Consider the following 13,543-nt stretch of genomic DNA (forward strand, 5'->3'; position numbering starts at 1 on the left):
CAGAATGCGCCCTTAGATGTTTTGGAATCCGCGCGCAATTTAGCCCTCAGCTCCAAAGTGAAGACAGAAGCCACAGATAATGGAACAAGACGTAGGAGATCAGATGATACAATGATATATCACACATTTGAAACGGTTTAAATGGTTTTGCATGATTTAGACTTGCCAGGGATAACCCCCCTCCCCCTGAATTGGATTACAATTCCAAACCTTGCAGGGGGGTGGGGGGGGGATTTGCGTCTCTGTAAATAATTAAGAAAGCTCTAAAGTTCTTGAAATACTTCAAGCAAATTTTACTTTTTCGTATTTATTTATTTTGTTTGTATCCTGTTGTCTTTGTTTTCTGCTCCATTCTGTTGTTTCCACAATTATACAGTGACTTACTTTCAAAATTTGATCATTTTCTGTCCCTTTTATTTGTTCCTTATGTCTTTTTTGGGACTTCACAACGTTGTGTGATGTCTTTTAGTAGACTTTCATGAAGGGCAAAAAAAAATGACAAAGTGAGTCTTCGCAGCTCGTCCCCGCCCTCAGATTTTTCAGAGCGCACCGAGATTTGCTTGGTCCACCTGCCCTGTCACTCAAACCTCATCCCGCTTTGTGATTCGCTGCCGGTCCTCTAATCCCCGCCCCTGTTGGCAGAAAGCAGTCTTGAAATGACACCGTGGGAAAGCTGAGCGCTTCAAACGCAGGCGCTCCGGGCAAATCTACACGCTGCTGACGCGCGTCTGGATAAAACGCCTCTGAAGTGCTGTGGACTACTGTGGAAGGATCAGGATGAAGAGAAATCACGATTTTAGCTCCTCAGACAGCGAGCTGGATGAAACCATCGAAGTGGAGAAGGAGAGCGCGGACGAAAATGGGTGAGTCTGACCATAAAACGTATATATATACATATTCAACACACTTTTTGGGGGATAAAAGCTGATCTTGGCGCTTGTCCTTACTTGAAGAAATATGAGCTCTCCTCACGGGTCCATGTCTCCAACAACATCAACCCAGGTGCAGGCGAGGAAAAGGCGCAGAGGAGTAAGTGCGCGCATCGATTTTAGGACACATTTGGAGACATGACATAACGGAATGGCAAGTAAAAGTTAAAAAAAAAAAAAGTTAAAAAAAATAACAATTAGTCTTTGTTTTTCCTCAGATTATAGAGAAACGGCGCCGTGACAGGATAAATAACAGCCTGAGTGAGCTGCGCAGGCTGGTTCCCAGCGCCTATGAGAAGCAGGTGACGGAGCGATCACTTTAAAGGAGTCTTCCAAACACATTTTTCTTTCAGCTGTACTCACTGCTATCCCTGTTTGTCTGTCAGGGTTCAGCCAAACTGGAGAAAGCAGAGATTTTGCAGATGACGGTTGATCATCTGAAAATGCTCCACGCCGCTGGAGGCAAAGGTGAGGTCATTTTTCCACTCTGGTCTGACTAGTCTGAGGATTGAATCACTGGTTTATTGCATCAATAAAATCCAGTTTGTTCAGGATTTTATGTTTTTTTACCCTCAGGGTACTTTGATGCTCATGCCCTGGCGATGGATTACCGTGGATTGGGGTTCAGGGAGTGTCTGGCTGAGACGGCTCGCTACCTGAGCATAATTGAAGGTTTGGACAGCACTGACCCTCTGCGGATGCGCCTGGTCTCCCATCTCAACAACTACGCCACTCAACGGGAGGCGCACTCCGGTCTCAGTCACCTGGCCTGGGGCTCTGCTTTTGGATCGCCCGCCGCCCACCTGACACACCCCCTCCTCCTCCAGCAGAAAACAGGGGCTCCTCTGGCACCTCTGACCCACAGCACCAGCAGCAGCTCTCAGAACCCCATGTCCTCCACAGCCGCTTCATCCCCTTCCTCTACCTCACCTTCGTCATCCTCACTGGTTGCAGAGACTCACCTCCCAGGCAGGCACAGTGGCAGGGTCACCCCCCACTCGGATCCGGGCTCCATCCGGGTCCCCTCCACCACTGCTGCTCCCAGCACCGTCCTGCATCCCGCTTTGGTTCCCTCGCCTGCGTCCAAGATTTCCCCTCCGCTCCTGTCCGCTCTCTCAGCGTTTCCCTTTGCCTTTGGTGCCTGTCCCATCATCACACCCACCAGCACCATCAGCCCCCCAGCCCAGAGCTCCAATGTGGGCAAACCCTATAGACCCTGGGGGATGGAGATAGGAGCCTTCTGACTGAAGTAAAAACATGAGCTGGACTCAAGAATCAGACTTTATGTTTTTAAAGTGTTTATTCTAAGAAGTTGGCATCCCACATGCAATAACTATGGTCCCCCCCCCCCCTTTTTTTGGTGCACAGAGGAAAACAAAAGCAGTTGAGGAGGGGGACTGAAACCATAAAGCAACAAAAAAGTGATTTAGTGAGTTGATTGATCTCCGCCGGTCCTGCCCACCCTTTTAGAAGTTTCACCCACTTTACCAAACCCTACCAGAGATGTTTTTTTCCAGATGGCCAAGCAAGTTCCTGGGTGAAACATCCCTCCACCCCCCCAGCCCCCGAAAAGCCTTTGTTTCCAAGAGCTGCAACAGCAAGTGTTGGTGTCCTGATTAGAGGATGGAGGGCGGGGGTGAGCTCGACCCCTTTTACAGCATTTTATGAGGTGGAATAACTGAAACCAGGTGCTTGTTTGACCAAATACTGGGAAGAGAAGTGAGCTACCAGCTTGGCTGAACTGATCATTTGCTGCTTTATGATTCTAGTTTCCTCTCTGTGGTAAATTCTGTCTTTCATAAATCATCTGGTGTTTTATATATATATATATATATAATTGATGTTAGATTAAAGGTTTTTTTTATGCTCAGCTCCGCAGTAGCATCACTCAGTGTCAGTCAAAGTCTCACAGTAAACCAAATGCAAACAGAATATCAACTTTGACCCCTACAAGTGAAACTTTTCAAAGTGGCTATTAATGCAATTTCCCTGCAATAAAAGAGTTTCGATGAAATACTTCTAGCAGCCTGATTTCTTCCAGTGGGCAAATGTTTTGGTGCACAATTTGCTTTTGCTTGCAGTTGTTAATTTTGCTTAGTTTTTTTGCGAGTGAATGAGTGTGTGTTGATGCCCGGTATCAGCTGAGGCCGCTCGTTTCTCTCAGCAGCCTTCTGTGTGTGCACAGGAAACCATTAACAAGGAGGGGATATCCTGGACAATAGCAGCCTGCCTGGCCCCATGTGCGGCGTGGGAACTAGAAGAGGCAAGAAGGATGGACAAAAAAGTTGAAAAAGAGAGAAAGAAGGGTGGAAATAAAAGGAGGAGTGAGAGAGTGTTGCCGTCTTTTAAGCTTGCACCAGCTGCAGTCTTGTCTTGTCTATTCGCCAGCATCTCTCTTTCATTTCTTCCTTCAACATATGCACAATCTATCTCTTCTGTCATTTCTTTTTCGCCGCAGATGCTGCGTCAGGTGCTGATGTCAGCTTTGCAGCAGCTGATTCTACAAGGTCCCAAAAGTTTCAGTGAACAGAACTGGTTATTTGTCTCCCCCTACTGGTCATCAGTGGTTCATCCCCTTCTTAGGTTAAGGTAGATGTAAAGGGCAAAACAAAAATAAATATTACGGTGTACAAATCCAGGTTGTAATTGCCTAAAGATTTGCATTTTGCAGCTTTTTCTTTACAATTGAATCACAAAACAAGTCAACATTCATTATTTTTGTTTGATGGAAGCTGTTTTAAGAGATGTTTAATTAATCAAATATGTGCTGATTTGACATCATTTCCGATTTAAAGACCTTTGCTTAATTTGAGTGTAGGTTTAAGTTTTATTTGTTAATATACATTAAGTTAAATAGTTTTTCTTAATGCTCTACAAGAAGACATCACCATGATGTTTTTTCAACAATTTAAGTAATAAAATATGTAGTGATGCACTTTGAGTTTTAACAGGTATTTTTCGTCCGGAGTAAAAGACACAGGAGCTAAAACATACTTAATAGAAGGAGTATAAGTCGCACCACTGGCCTAATATAAAAAAACAAAGAAACGCAATCATACTCCATAATATACGGTAGTCAATAAACAAAATTATGAATTAAAAAAACCTTTAATAAATATCTTCAAATAAATTGAATCTTTTATAATATTTGAAATGCGATTCAACATTGCTGAATTTTTTTGCTGATCTATTTCAGTGAAATAAAGAATCATTTTTTAAATAACTCAGTTCTGTTATAAACGTCTACAGTTGTATTCCAAAACTTTGTCTTTTACTTTACTACTGCATTGGCTCCAGATCCGCAGCAGTTAAGCTTAATCAGTTTAATCAAATCATACCGTGGCAACGTAACCACATCATTAAGTTCCAGTCCTCGAAGTTGCTCACACTTACTTGTTTTTTCCTGTTTTATCTGGATCACATTTCCTTCTGACTGTAAAAGAATCCAGTTCCCACTAATAAATGTTTAGCATTTCAATTCCGCTAAAAAATGTTAATGCATCAGATGTGAATTAGTTAATAATATTTACTGCAACTAATAAAAATTTAAAGTAGCTGAAACTGTTTCAGTTACAAAATGTTGATTGTTATTAAGCATGGCTCTCTTTCTTGGGATAATATGTTGCATCTACCAAACATTTACCTCATTGTAATTTCATATATTTTGTATTAATTGATAAATGTAGAACTTTTTAGCATAAATTTAACTTGTATAATTACCTTTTTTTAAGTTTAGGTTTGCTGTGTCAAGATATTCTGTGGTTAGGTGAAATACTTTACACCTGCAACATTTCTCAGAAGTGTTCTGACCTCACATGCTATTTAAAGTACTGACAATTAACTGGCACTTTTATAAAAAGCAGAACAAGTGTTGTCGGGACAAAACAGAAGAGCTGGAAGCTGGGTTTTGTTCACTAAACCCCGAAGTCTTTATTCACCACTGCTTGCTCACAAAGATATATGTGAAGAGAGGGAAACACACAAATGGACGGAGAAGAGAATGAGAGGGCAGTTAGGATGCTCAGTGTCTGGCAGATGTTTCCACGCTTCAGCTGATGCTGGCGTGTTACTTATCAGATCGAAGTCACGTGGCACGAACTCTTCCCACCTCTCCTGAAAAACACTCACAGTATCACTCCCACACACCTCTGGGCCGACTGTGCAAGTGGGACCAACGATGCTCATCCTCAGGCTTCAACATCTCTCCTCACAAATGATTTGCATTTTTTTTTATCATATATGCCCTTCAGAAGCAAATGCTGTGTTCGTGGATCGCCAGTGCAGTGATGCCTGTTTCGGCTTTTCCATTTTCTCTGAGCCTGCCTTAAAGTGGAGTCAACATGTCAGCATGGAGTGCAGTGAGTCCAGATGATGATGCAGAGATCTACTCTAGCTTTGATGAAATGGAGAAACGTGGGATTTACTGTTTTCTCAAGTGGAGATAAGAAGATTTGAATCAAGTTTGCTGCAGTCCCACAATGCACCTCAATTAAAGAGTGACTGTAGGATCATCTTTATCAGGGATGTTTGATGGGGTCTCTGGCTGCACATGCGGTCCCCCGTAATAGGGTTGTCTCTGTGGAGAGCGTGCAACTGAGTGTCTACACGACAAACACGAGTGTGGAGAGATGAAGACAAAGGAGAGAGGAAGGGCTCATTAAATGCTAAAGTGTTCTCCTGTGGCACAGTCACTACCTACTTCACAGGAGTGGATGTGCGGCCACGGCTCGCTGCAGCCCCTTAGCAGTCTGCCGACTTTCCTGGAAACTTCACTCGCTAATTGCAACACTGGCAAAAAATTGAACAGAGAATGATTCCAACCAGATCTGATATTGCTTCCAAATCTGCAGGGTCAAATGTTTGAGCGGAGCCAGGGCCAGCATGCAGTGCTTTTGGAGGACACAGCGAGACGTAGCAGGACATCAGCTAGCTGGCAAACTCACAACAGACATCTAAAGGCTGTAACAAGATTAACACAAAAAGAAAAAAGAAAAAGAAACACATCTCAGGCAGAAACGAACCAAAGAGAAGAAAACCTATATATAAAAATGGCACACTGCAATCAATACTTCTGCTGCTTGTATCGCACTGTATATAACAAAACAAGTATTTACAAAAACCAATGACAGTTTTCAAATGATTTTTTTCTTGTCATTTAAGCAAAAACATTCGTTTTGGAAGGAGTTGGCATCAGCCATGAATTTTTCTTTCTTTATTTTGTGATATTTTCCACCCCCAACCTCATTTGTCGTCTAGTTTCATAGTAGAATAGTGGGGTGGATGGCAGGGACTGGGGAGGGGACAGGTAAAGGGACATGTGGGAAAAGTTAGGGGGCGGCTGGGGTGTTCCTCAGGGCTGACTGTGTTGGTAGAAGGTTTGGAGGTGGGGTGTAGGGCCTGTTAGGGCGTCTCATGGCAGCAATTCTTCTCTCAGCTCTTTGTTTCTGCGCACCACCTGAGCATGCCTCTCCTGTAAGAGAAACAAACTGTTTTTAGACACTTCTCTGGAGTTCTGATGTATTTTTTGAGAATGTGTGCCCCCTGCTGGTGAAATACAGCTATAGATAATCCTTTCTTTCTTTCTGAAATTTCTTTTTGATCATAACAGCACCTTTTACTAACCTTAGATATGAAAAATATTTGAAAAATGTCATTCCGATTTGACAAAATATATCTTATCAGACAAAACTTCCTGGAGTCACACTTAGTTTCATCAATACGTTTTTTAAATGTTATAGAACAGAAAAACCTTTGACAAGTTTTTAGTTTTGAGATCAAATTCAGATAAAGTCATCCAGTTTACCCTCTCCTGCAGGCGCTCCATCATGGCGGCCAGGTAGGCCTGCCGGTTCTCCTCAATTTGCTCCATCTTCATCTGCAGCTTCTCTTCAGCCATGCGGCTGAAGTTGCTGTTCTCCTCCATGGCTTTCAGCAGCACGTCACGCTCGTGCTCTCGTTTCTCAGCCAGGATCCGGAGGATCTGCGCCTCCTGAGACTGGGAGGAGGACAAAGGCATGAGAAGTTGAAACCTGAGTCAGAAAATGTCAATATGATGAGTTTTCAGGATGTGTCATAATGAGAATGAGATGCAAGAGTCTTATTTGAAAAATGCAAATTTTTACAACTTAACTTACTAAAGGCATGAAATTTAGGTGATGCTACACAAGTTTTAGTGGGGACATAATGGCTTTGGTTAAAAAAAAAAAAGCTGCCAAAGTTTTTAGGTAACCCCTTCATGTCTGAAATTATTTCCAATTGCAGCATGAAGATAACCAATTTCCCTTGTGCTATCCTAGGCACTTTACCATTGGGAGTTGGGTCATCTAGACCCACTAGACAGTGCGCTGAACCTTTTTTCTTCAATGAATTGTGATCTTCACTGGTGTCCATGGATTACATGAAATCTTTCCACCTTTATCCACCTTTGTCATGGTACGGAGAACACATCAATGGAAGGGTGGGGTCATCTAAGATAGCACAAGGGTTAAAAAACTATCTACAGTGTTGTTTCCATTCAAGGTGATGCTAAATTAAGTGAAGACCTGCTTCAAATAATATCTTCTGACATACAAAGTGGAGATATTAATGGTCAATGGATGAGTCTGTATTTGAATCATGAAGATGCCCGAATTAAACATTAGAATTTTCTTGTAAAGGTTGTGTTCAATAAATCTATAGCTAAACAAAAAAAAGTGAAAAAGTACTTTTTTTGGTTTAATATTTGTTTGTTTTTTATTCAGCTTCTAATCTTTCATGGTTTATCAAAGGTTTTAATGAATTTTTGGATGCTGATTATTTTGAGGAAAATTGGTTCTTGGCAGCAGAATGTGGCTGTAATGTCCTCACTCTTCTTCGGTCCTCAGCTGCCTCCAGTTTCTTCTGGATGTCCTCCAGGGAAATGTCCCTCTTTGGGGGGCTGGAGATGCAGTGAGCCACATCTGACACAGGGGAGGGCGGTTTCAGGATGACCTCAAAGGCTTGGCCTGAGGCACGCTTGTTAAGAGGCTTGATGTCCAAGTCTCCTGGAGACAAAAAAAGAAAAAGCTTTAAATTTATTCTATCTTTCTGGGTTTTGATTGCTTTGGTTGCTTCCTACCTTCAAAGTCCCCCATGATGTTTTTGCGGCTCTCTGGGTAGAGACAGGAGCAGATCAGTGAGAACACTGACATCTCCTTCATCTTCTCTTTGTAAGCTGTGGAAGATAAAAGAAAATGACTCCTAAATTAACATCATAGTGACACAGATAAGATCTGAATTGTTGTTAATTGTCACTGCCTCCACAAAATACACAAATAGGACTTTTCTTTTGGAATCCTCCTTCAGGAACACCTCGTCTTCAGAGACTTCATCCGAGGAATTTTTAAGCCTTTTCTTCTCACTCTGCTGAAAGGGAACGTGATAGATGTGTCCTTGCTTGGCCTAATTTCTTCAACAGCCAGTGGGATTTTCCAGACATCAGAAGCTTTTTATTTTGATGTTTTATTTATTAACAGACCACGCCTATGAGGCTCCCAGCTATTCTTCAGCTAAAGCAGCAAACACTGAAGGCTAATCTCACATATCTGAGCTGATTCTAGACCAAAAATCCAAACATTTTCAGGACATCTTCAAAATATCTTTTGGGCTTTCTTATCTCTCTATAGCTTCTGGTCAAGTTTGTCTTATCAGAGCAACACAGCAGTATATGGTATTTCATCTAGTGGCCAATTTTGTCAAAAACTGAAGCCTGTATGAATTCTTAATCACGGGATTTGGCATCCAAAAGCCTAATCAACGGGCTAGAATGCAGCAAGAAGCAAAAGGATTAAACGAACAACTGACCCACTACCGGAAATGCAAAGCACCTCTGCAGGCGTAAATAGATTCTGCGTTTGCACATGGATGCTATGATCTGTCAAGGTACGCTCCTTCATGCTGCAGATTTGCATGCCAGCTGTCATAAAACTGCATAATCCATCACTCACAGCACAAGGCCTGCAGGGATCAAAACCTGGCACTTTGATTCATGATTTGCAGCAAGCTGCTGTCGAAAAGCCAGATATTAGATTCAGTGTAAGAGAGCTTCTCCTCAGTGGGGGTACGGCATGTGTGATTAATCCCCCTTACTCCAATTCACAGCTCTCCTCCATGCGTCTCGCCCTCTGCCTCGCAGACTGGCAGACGCCTCAGTAATGTGATAAACTCTCAGATGTAGTTCTCACTACCCTCTGATGGCCTTGTTAGCTCCTTCCCCGAGGATGAGGAAAGAGTAGGGAATAGATTAAAAAAAAGGGCCAGACATGGAAAAAAGATACAAGTAGAATTTTGTTTAAAGAAAAAAATATATATCTTAGATGGGTTGAAAGTAAATGATTGGTTCTCTGGATCAATTCAAACTCCAGTCTAAATTAAGCACAAAGCACAGACATAAGGGGCAGACGCAGCAGACAACTCCCTTTAAAATAGATGCTGCTGTCACCATCAGGACAGCAGAGTGGGAGCAGCAACCTCCGGTGGATGGTCCTTAAATTTTTAATTAGTGGGCCTAACAATTTCTGATTAGAGGACACACTTGGAGGGTTGCTGTTGGTTCATAGAGGGTGTCGAGGTTTTAGAAGTCATCACGTCGTATGCACTATCTTTGATGAAAGCTGGGATGGGTTTGTAATTTAAGTAAAGCGCCTATATAGGTGTTTTTTTTCCACTAATGGCTTAAATTTCTATTGGATTTTTCTCCAAAATAGGGCTGAGTATCATTGCCAGCATCCCTTTTTGACTGGGTTTTGATTATTAAATGGATGATTTGACTAAATATTTATTTAATTCAATATCAATTATTTTTTTCTTTCAAAATGTTTTCCTTTGATGACCAATTTTACTTGGTAATAAATATATCAATTCTTTAGCTAAACGAAAGGAAAATTCAATTTCTGAAATTGTTATTGCTTACAATTAAACAATTAAAATGGAGATACAGGAAATATGATTTAAAAATTAGCCACAGAATTTGTGTAAATCAACATCAGATGTCTTAAATAAGATTGAACCTTGTTTTAACGGCAAATATTCTTTTTTTTTGTGTTATAAATGTCCCAGAGATGATTTAGTCTAAGCACAGTTTTACAAAATAACTCCCAGAAAAATACTTTTCTGACCAAGAGTCTCTGAGGTTTAATCAAGTTCAGCCATATTCTAAAATATATGAGATTCTTTGTTGTACAAAAATATTAAAGCGGTAACATTTCTCTCATAACAGAGTGAATTACCCCAATTCCCCCTCTTATCACCGCTTTAACCAGGGATCAGATGAAAAGAAAGGACAAATAATCCACCATTTAAAGGCTGTGGTCTTACATGTGTTTAGACATAAAGCCGATAAAGCCATGTCAAACACAGACAACACTACGATAAAGCTCAACCTGCCAGATCAGCATGGAAACACTCATCCGGTCCAGGTTCAACCACAGACGTTCATCAAACCACATTTCCTTTTCTAAGCTTCCAGCCACAGAGCACAGATCATCAATATTTGTACTTCCTCTCCCTCCCCCGGACATCATTTGCAAACTCCCAGTGCTCATTCTCGACCGCTGTATTCTCCGTCTTATCCTCTCTGTCCCACTCTCCATCTCATCCTGCTCACCCTGAGTCAGCAAAAAGCAACACACCTGTCTGTGTTACTCATGGACCCTCACATGCCCTTCTTACATCATCCGTAAAAACTCCTGCATGAACTCTGCAGTCATTGAAAGTGCAGATCCATTAAAAGCATCCAACAAAATGTGACTCAGTACATCAAAACTGTACTGGCCCCCTGAGCATTGTAGCTTTATTGCATGATGGACTCAAAGCATGCGTTCAGGAGCTTTACAACCAAGCCACCAGGCAACAATACAATCATAAAACCGCAAAGGTATATTGCTGAGCAAATTGGCTATTAAAAAAGTTCATTACAATCTACATAAGATACAGGTGGACGCTGAAAGAAATTCTAATACAGAAGAAACTAAGGACAGCTAAGGAATTGTTGGAAAAAACGCCACAGGTATCATGAATAATTGCGGATGCCTGCTCAATATATTCGTCGATGCAGTGGTACACACTTTCTGACACACATTTTGAAATGGTACTGGGGAAAAACAGTGACTGAAATCTGCACTATATCAAATAAGTGCCGTTAAAGTACCTAAATGCATCCACATTCACAGGAAATATTCATGTCAATTGCGAGATCAGTGTGTCAGTGTTGCCTCCTCCTCATCAGCCATCAGCCAGTGATTGGGAGTGTGCTGCACAGATCAATAACCCTTTGTGTTGATTAATTATGAGATTAGAAAACATTGATCTGAAAAAAAAAACAGTTAAAACAACTAAAAAGGACAGCAGAGTTAATGCACAAACTAAGGTTGGGTGGTTGTTAATTTAGCTTCTGCTTTTTAGGCACAAAGACACTGATTGCGAGTCTGGCTAAGCCACACCTATGCCAATTGTGTTATAAGGATTGGCAAAAAAAATGCTTTAGGTGCTCTAAAATATGCTCACAAAGCTGTTATATGTTGTGATTTTCATCCTACAAATGCTTTTTTGAGGGTTTCTCCATAAATGAACTCAGTGACCCATGTGGGAGTAATGGCTGGCATGATGGCGGTTCCCTCCCTGAGTGTGTGTTGTGTGCCCATCTCTGTCCACATCTTAAATCAGATGAGGGGAAAAAAGGAGGGTAAATGGGAGGAAGAGGAGGGGGAGTGGGTATGATTTTTACAGCCTGTGTTTAGTTGCTGGTGTCCCACAGACACCAAGACCCTGTCTGTCTCTGCACCCTCCATCCATCAAGTGCTCTTCCAACCAGAATTCCCCTTTACTGTGCTGTCACACATCCTTGATATCTGAACCAGAAATGGCTTTATAAGAGATTAAAAGAAGACATAAAAATCACACACTTGTGTATAATCCCACTTCACACCTTTCATAAAATACTATTCCATACAGACTATAATCTATTAGGATGCGCGGTTGCAAAATCCTCTCACGACGCGCGTGTTTTCTCATCGTTCTATGCGTAAAAGCTTTGGTTTTCTCCACCCATCATCATTTTCTTACGCATATCTATCCGTCAACCCTCAAATGTGGCTTTTCTCGACAGGTACACGGGATGACCTAATTTTATGTGGAGATATTGCATGTGACGCCTCCAGAGAGCGGCGGGGTTCGCCTCGAAGAGAGCGGAGATGTAGGGTGGGGTCGCAGGCGCTGCATTATGCTGCACGGCTCTGAGTCAGGCGCCGAGGCTTCAGGTGCGGCAGGAGGATATCGATGAAACGCTGCCGCACCAGAAGGAAATAAAACATGTGTGTGTTATTATTTAAATAAATAAATAAATAATAAAAAAGATGCGTCACTGATGGCATCTGAAAATTACCCGTTTTTTAATATAATCACTGGATTTTAAGGTGTTTTGCACAAAAGCTGAAGGTGCACGATAATGAATGTAGGTTTTTGCGCAATATTTTACTAAAGAAAAGAGTTTGGCCGCTCCCTCCTGATCAGCCCTCAGTATCCTTTGTGCCTTGGGTGTCACCGCGCCTCTCATCCTCATCCTCCTCATCATCACCCCCCTCAAACACGCTGTCTGTCGTTCGCCATAATCTCTATCAATGAAATATGTGAAGAATCTCACCGATGGCGGTCTTCTCCATGTCTGCAGAGCGGTTTGGGAGCCGGAGGAGCGTGCGTCGGTGGCTTGATGCTGTATCACGGGCTGAAGTGACTGCTGTTAAGGCACTGAGTCAGCAGAGAAGGGGGCTCACCGGTGCGCCTGGTGGTCTGTCATGAGCTCTGTCACGTCAGCGGAAAAAAACGCATAACAGAACCGGAAATGCGCTGTTTAAAAAAATAAAATCCAAGAGAAAGAAATAACCAGGTAGTTTACCAACAGGCCCACCTATGGAAATAAAAGTGTTTAAAAATATGTAGGCTAGTGGAAAAAAAAACTTGCAATTTGAGTAGTATTGTTATGCTACGCAGGAGTGATAGCCTATTCAAGTAAAAAAGGAACATTTAGAGTTTCCTTTCTACCATCTCAATCCGACATTTTACCTGTGAAGTCTGAAAACATTTCAATTATATGACCAAACCGATAAAAAAGTGTGAAGTATGAAATCATTTATTCTTAATGCTAAGACATGTTCATTTAGCTCTTTATCCTTTATTATGTGACATATTAATTTAAATCTGAAGCCTTTTTTGACATTAATAAATAACAGTTAAACTAACAATGTCCTGAGTTATTTGCCATACTTTTGATGTAATCAAATTATAAATATATCAAATTCAAATGTATCAATCTGCTCTCAGATCACGTTAAGTCGCATTTCAATTTTGTATTTTTAAAGGTTTTTTTTTAATTATCTTATCCTAATTAGCCAAATAACAATTCTTTGCTGATGTTTTAATATTTTAGCAAAAACAAGATATTTTTTGATGGAACTATTGTATTTATACTCTGTTTGGTGTTAAATGTCTACCATTTTATTTTGAAAGTCTTTGCAGGAACTTTCTCTCTACAACCTTTTTAACCAGAAAGAGACCAGCTACGAGCGTTTAGGCAGCAATAATGAACCCCAGCACACACCCAT

At 41.5% G+C, this 13,543-nt stretch overlaps 2 protein-coding genes across 3 annotated transcripts; one reads left to right on the forward strand and one right to left on the reverse strand.

Annotated features, from left to right (window-relative positions):
• Window positions 1-656: 656 nt before the first annotated feature.
• Window positions 657-2,943, forward strand: hey1 (hes-related family bHLH transcription factor with YRPW motif 1). Its single transcript, XM_004074234.5, has 5 exons — window positions 657-863; window positions 954-1,029; window positions 1,148-1,231; window positions 1,316-1,397; window positions 1,506-2,943. The coding sequence occupies exons 1-5, from the start codon at window positions 778-780 to the stop codon at window positions 2,171-2,173; spliced, it is 996 nt and encodes a 331-aa protein (XP_004074282.3). The 5' UTR covers window positions 657-777; the 3' UTR covers window positions 2,174-2,943.
• Window positions 2,944-4,834: 1,891 nt separating this feature from the next.
• stmn2b (stathmin 2b) lies at window positions 4,835-12,759 on the reverse strand. 2 transcript variants are annotated; one of them, XM_011481286.4, is made up of 5 exons: window positions 12,586-12,759; window positions 8,026-8,121; window positions 7,776-7,951; window positions 6,733-6,924; window positions 4,835-6,399 (listed from the first exon to the last, which is right to left on the reverse strand). In XM_011481286.4, the coding sequence occupies exons 1-5, from the start codon at window positions 12,602-12,604 to the stop codon at window positions 6,340-6,342; spliced, it is 543 nt and encodes a 180-aa protein (XP_011479588.1). In that variant the 5' UTR covers window positions 12,605-12,759; the 3' UTR covers window positions 4,835-6,339. The 2 variants fall into 2 exon arrangements, with proteins under 2 accessions (XP_011479588.1, XP_078810712.1); XM_078954586.1 differs by having other exon boundaries at window positions 7,776-7,948; window positions 12,586-12,749.
• Between the last annotated feature and the right edge of the window lie 784 nt (window positions 12,760-13,543).

Source organism: Oryzias latipes, chromosome 11 (assembly GCF_053564925.1).
Source record: "Oryzias latipes strain Hd-rR chromosome 11, Olatipes_Hd-rR_3.1".
NCBI classification, from domain to species: domain Eukaryota; kingdom Metazoa; phylum Chordata; class Actinopteri; order Beloniformes; family Adrianichthyidae; genus Oryzias; species Oryzias latipes.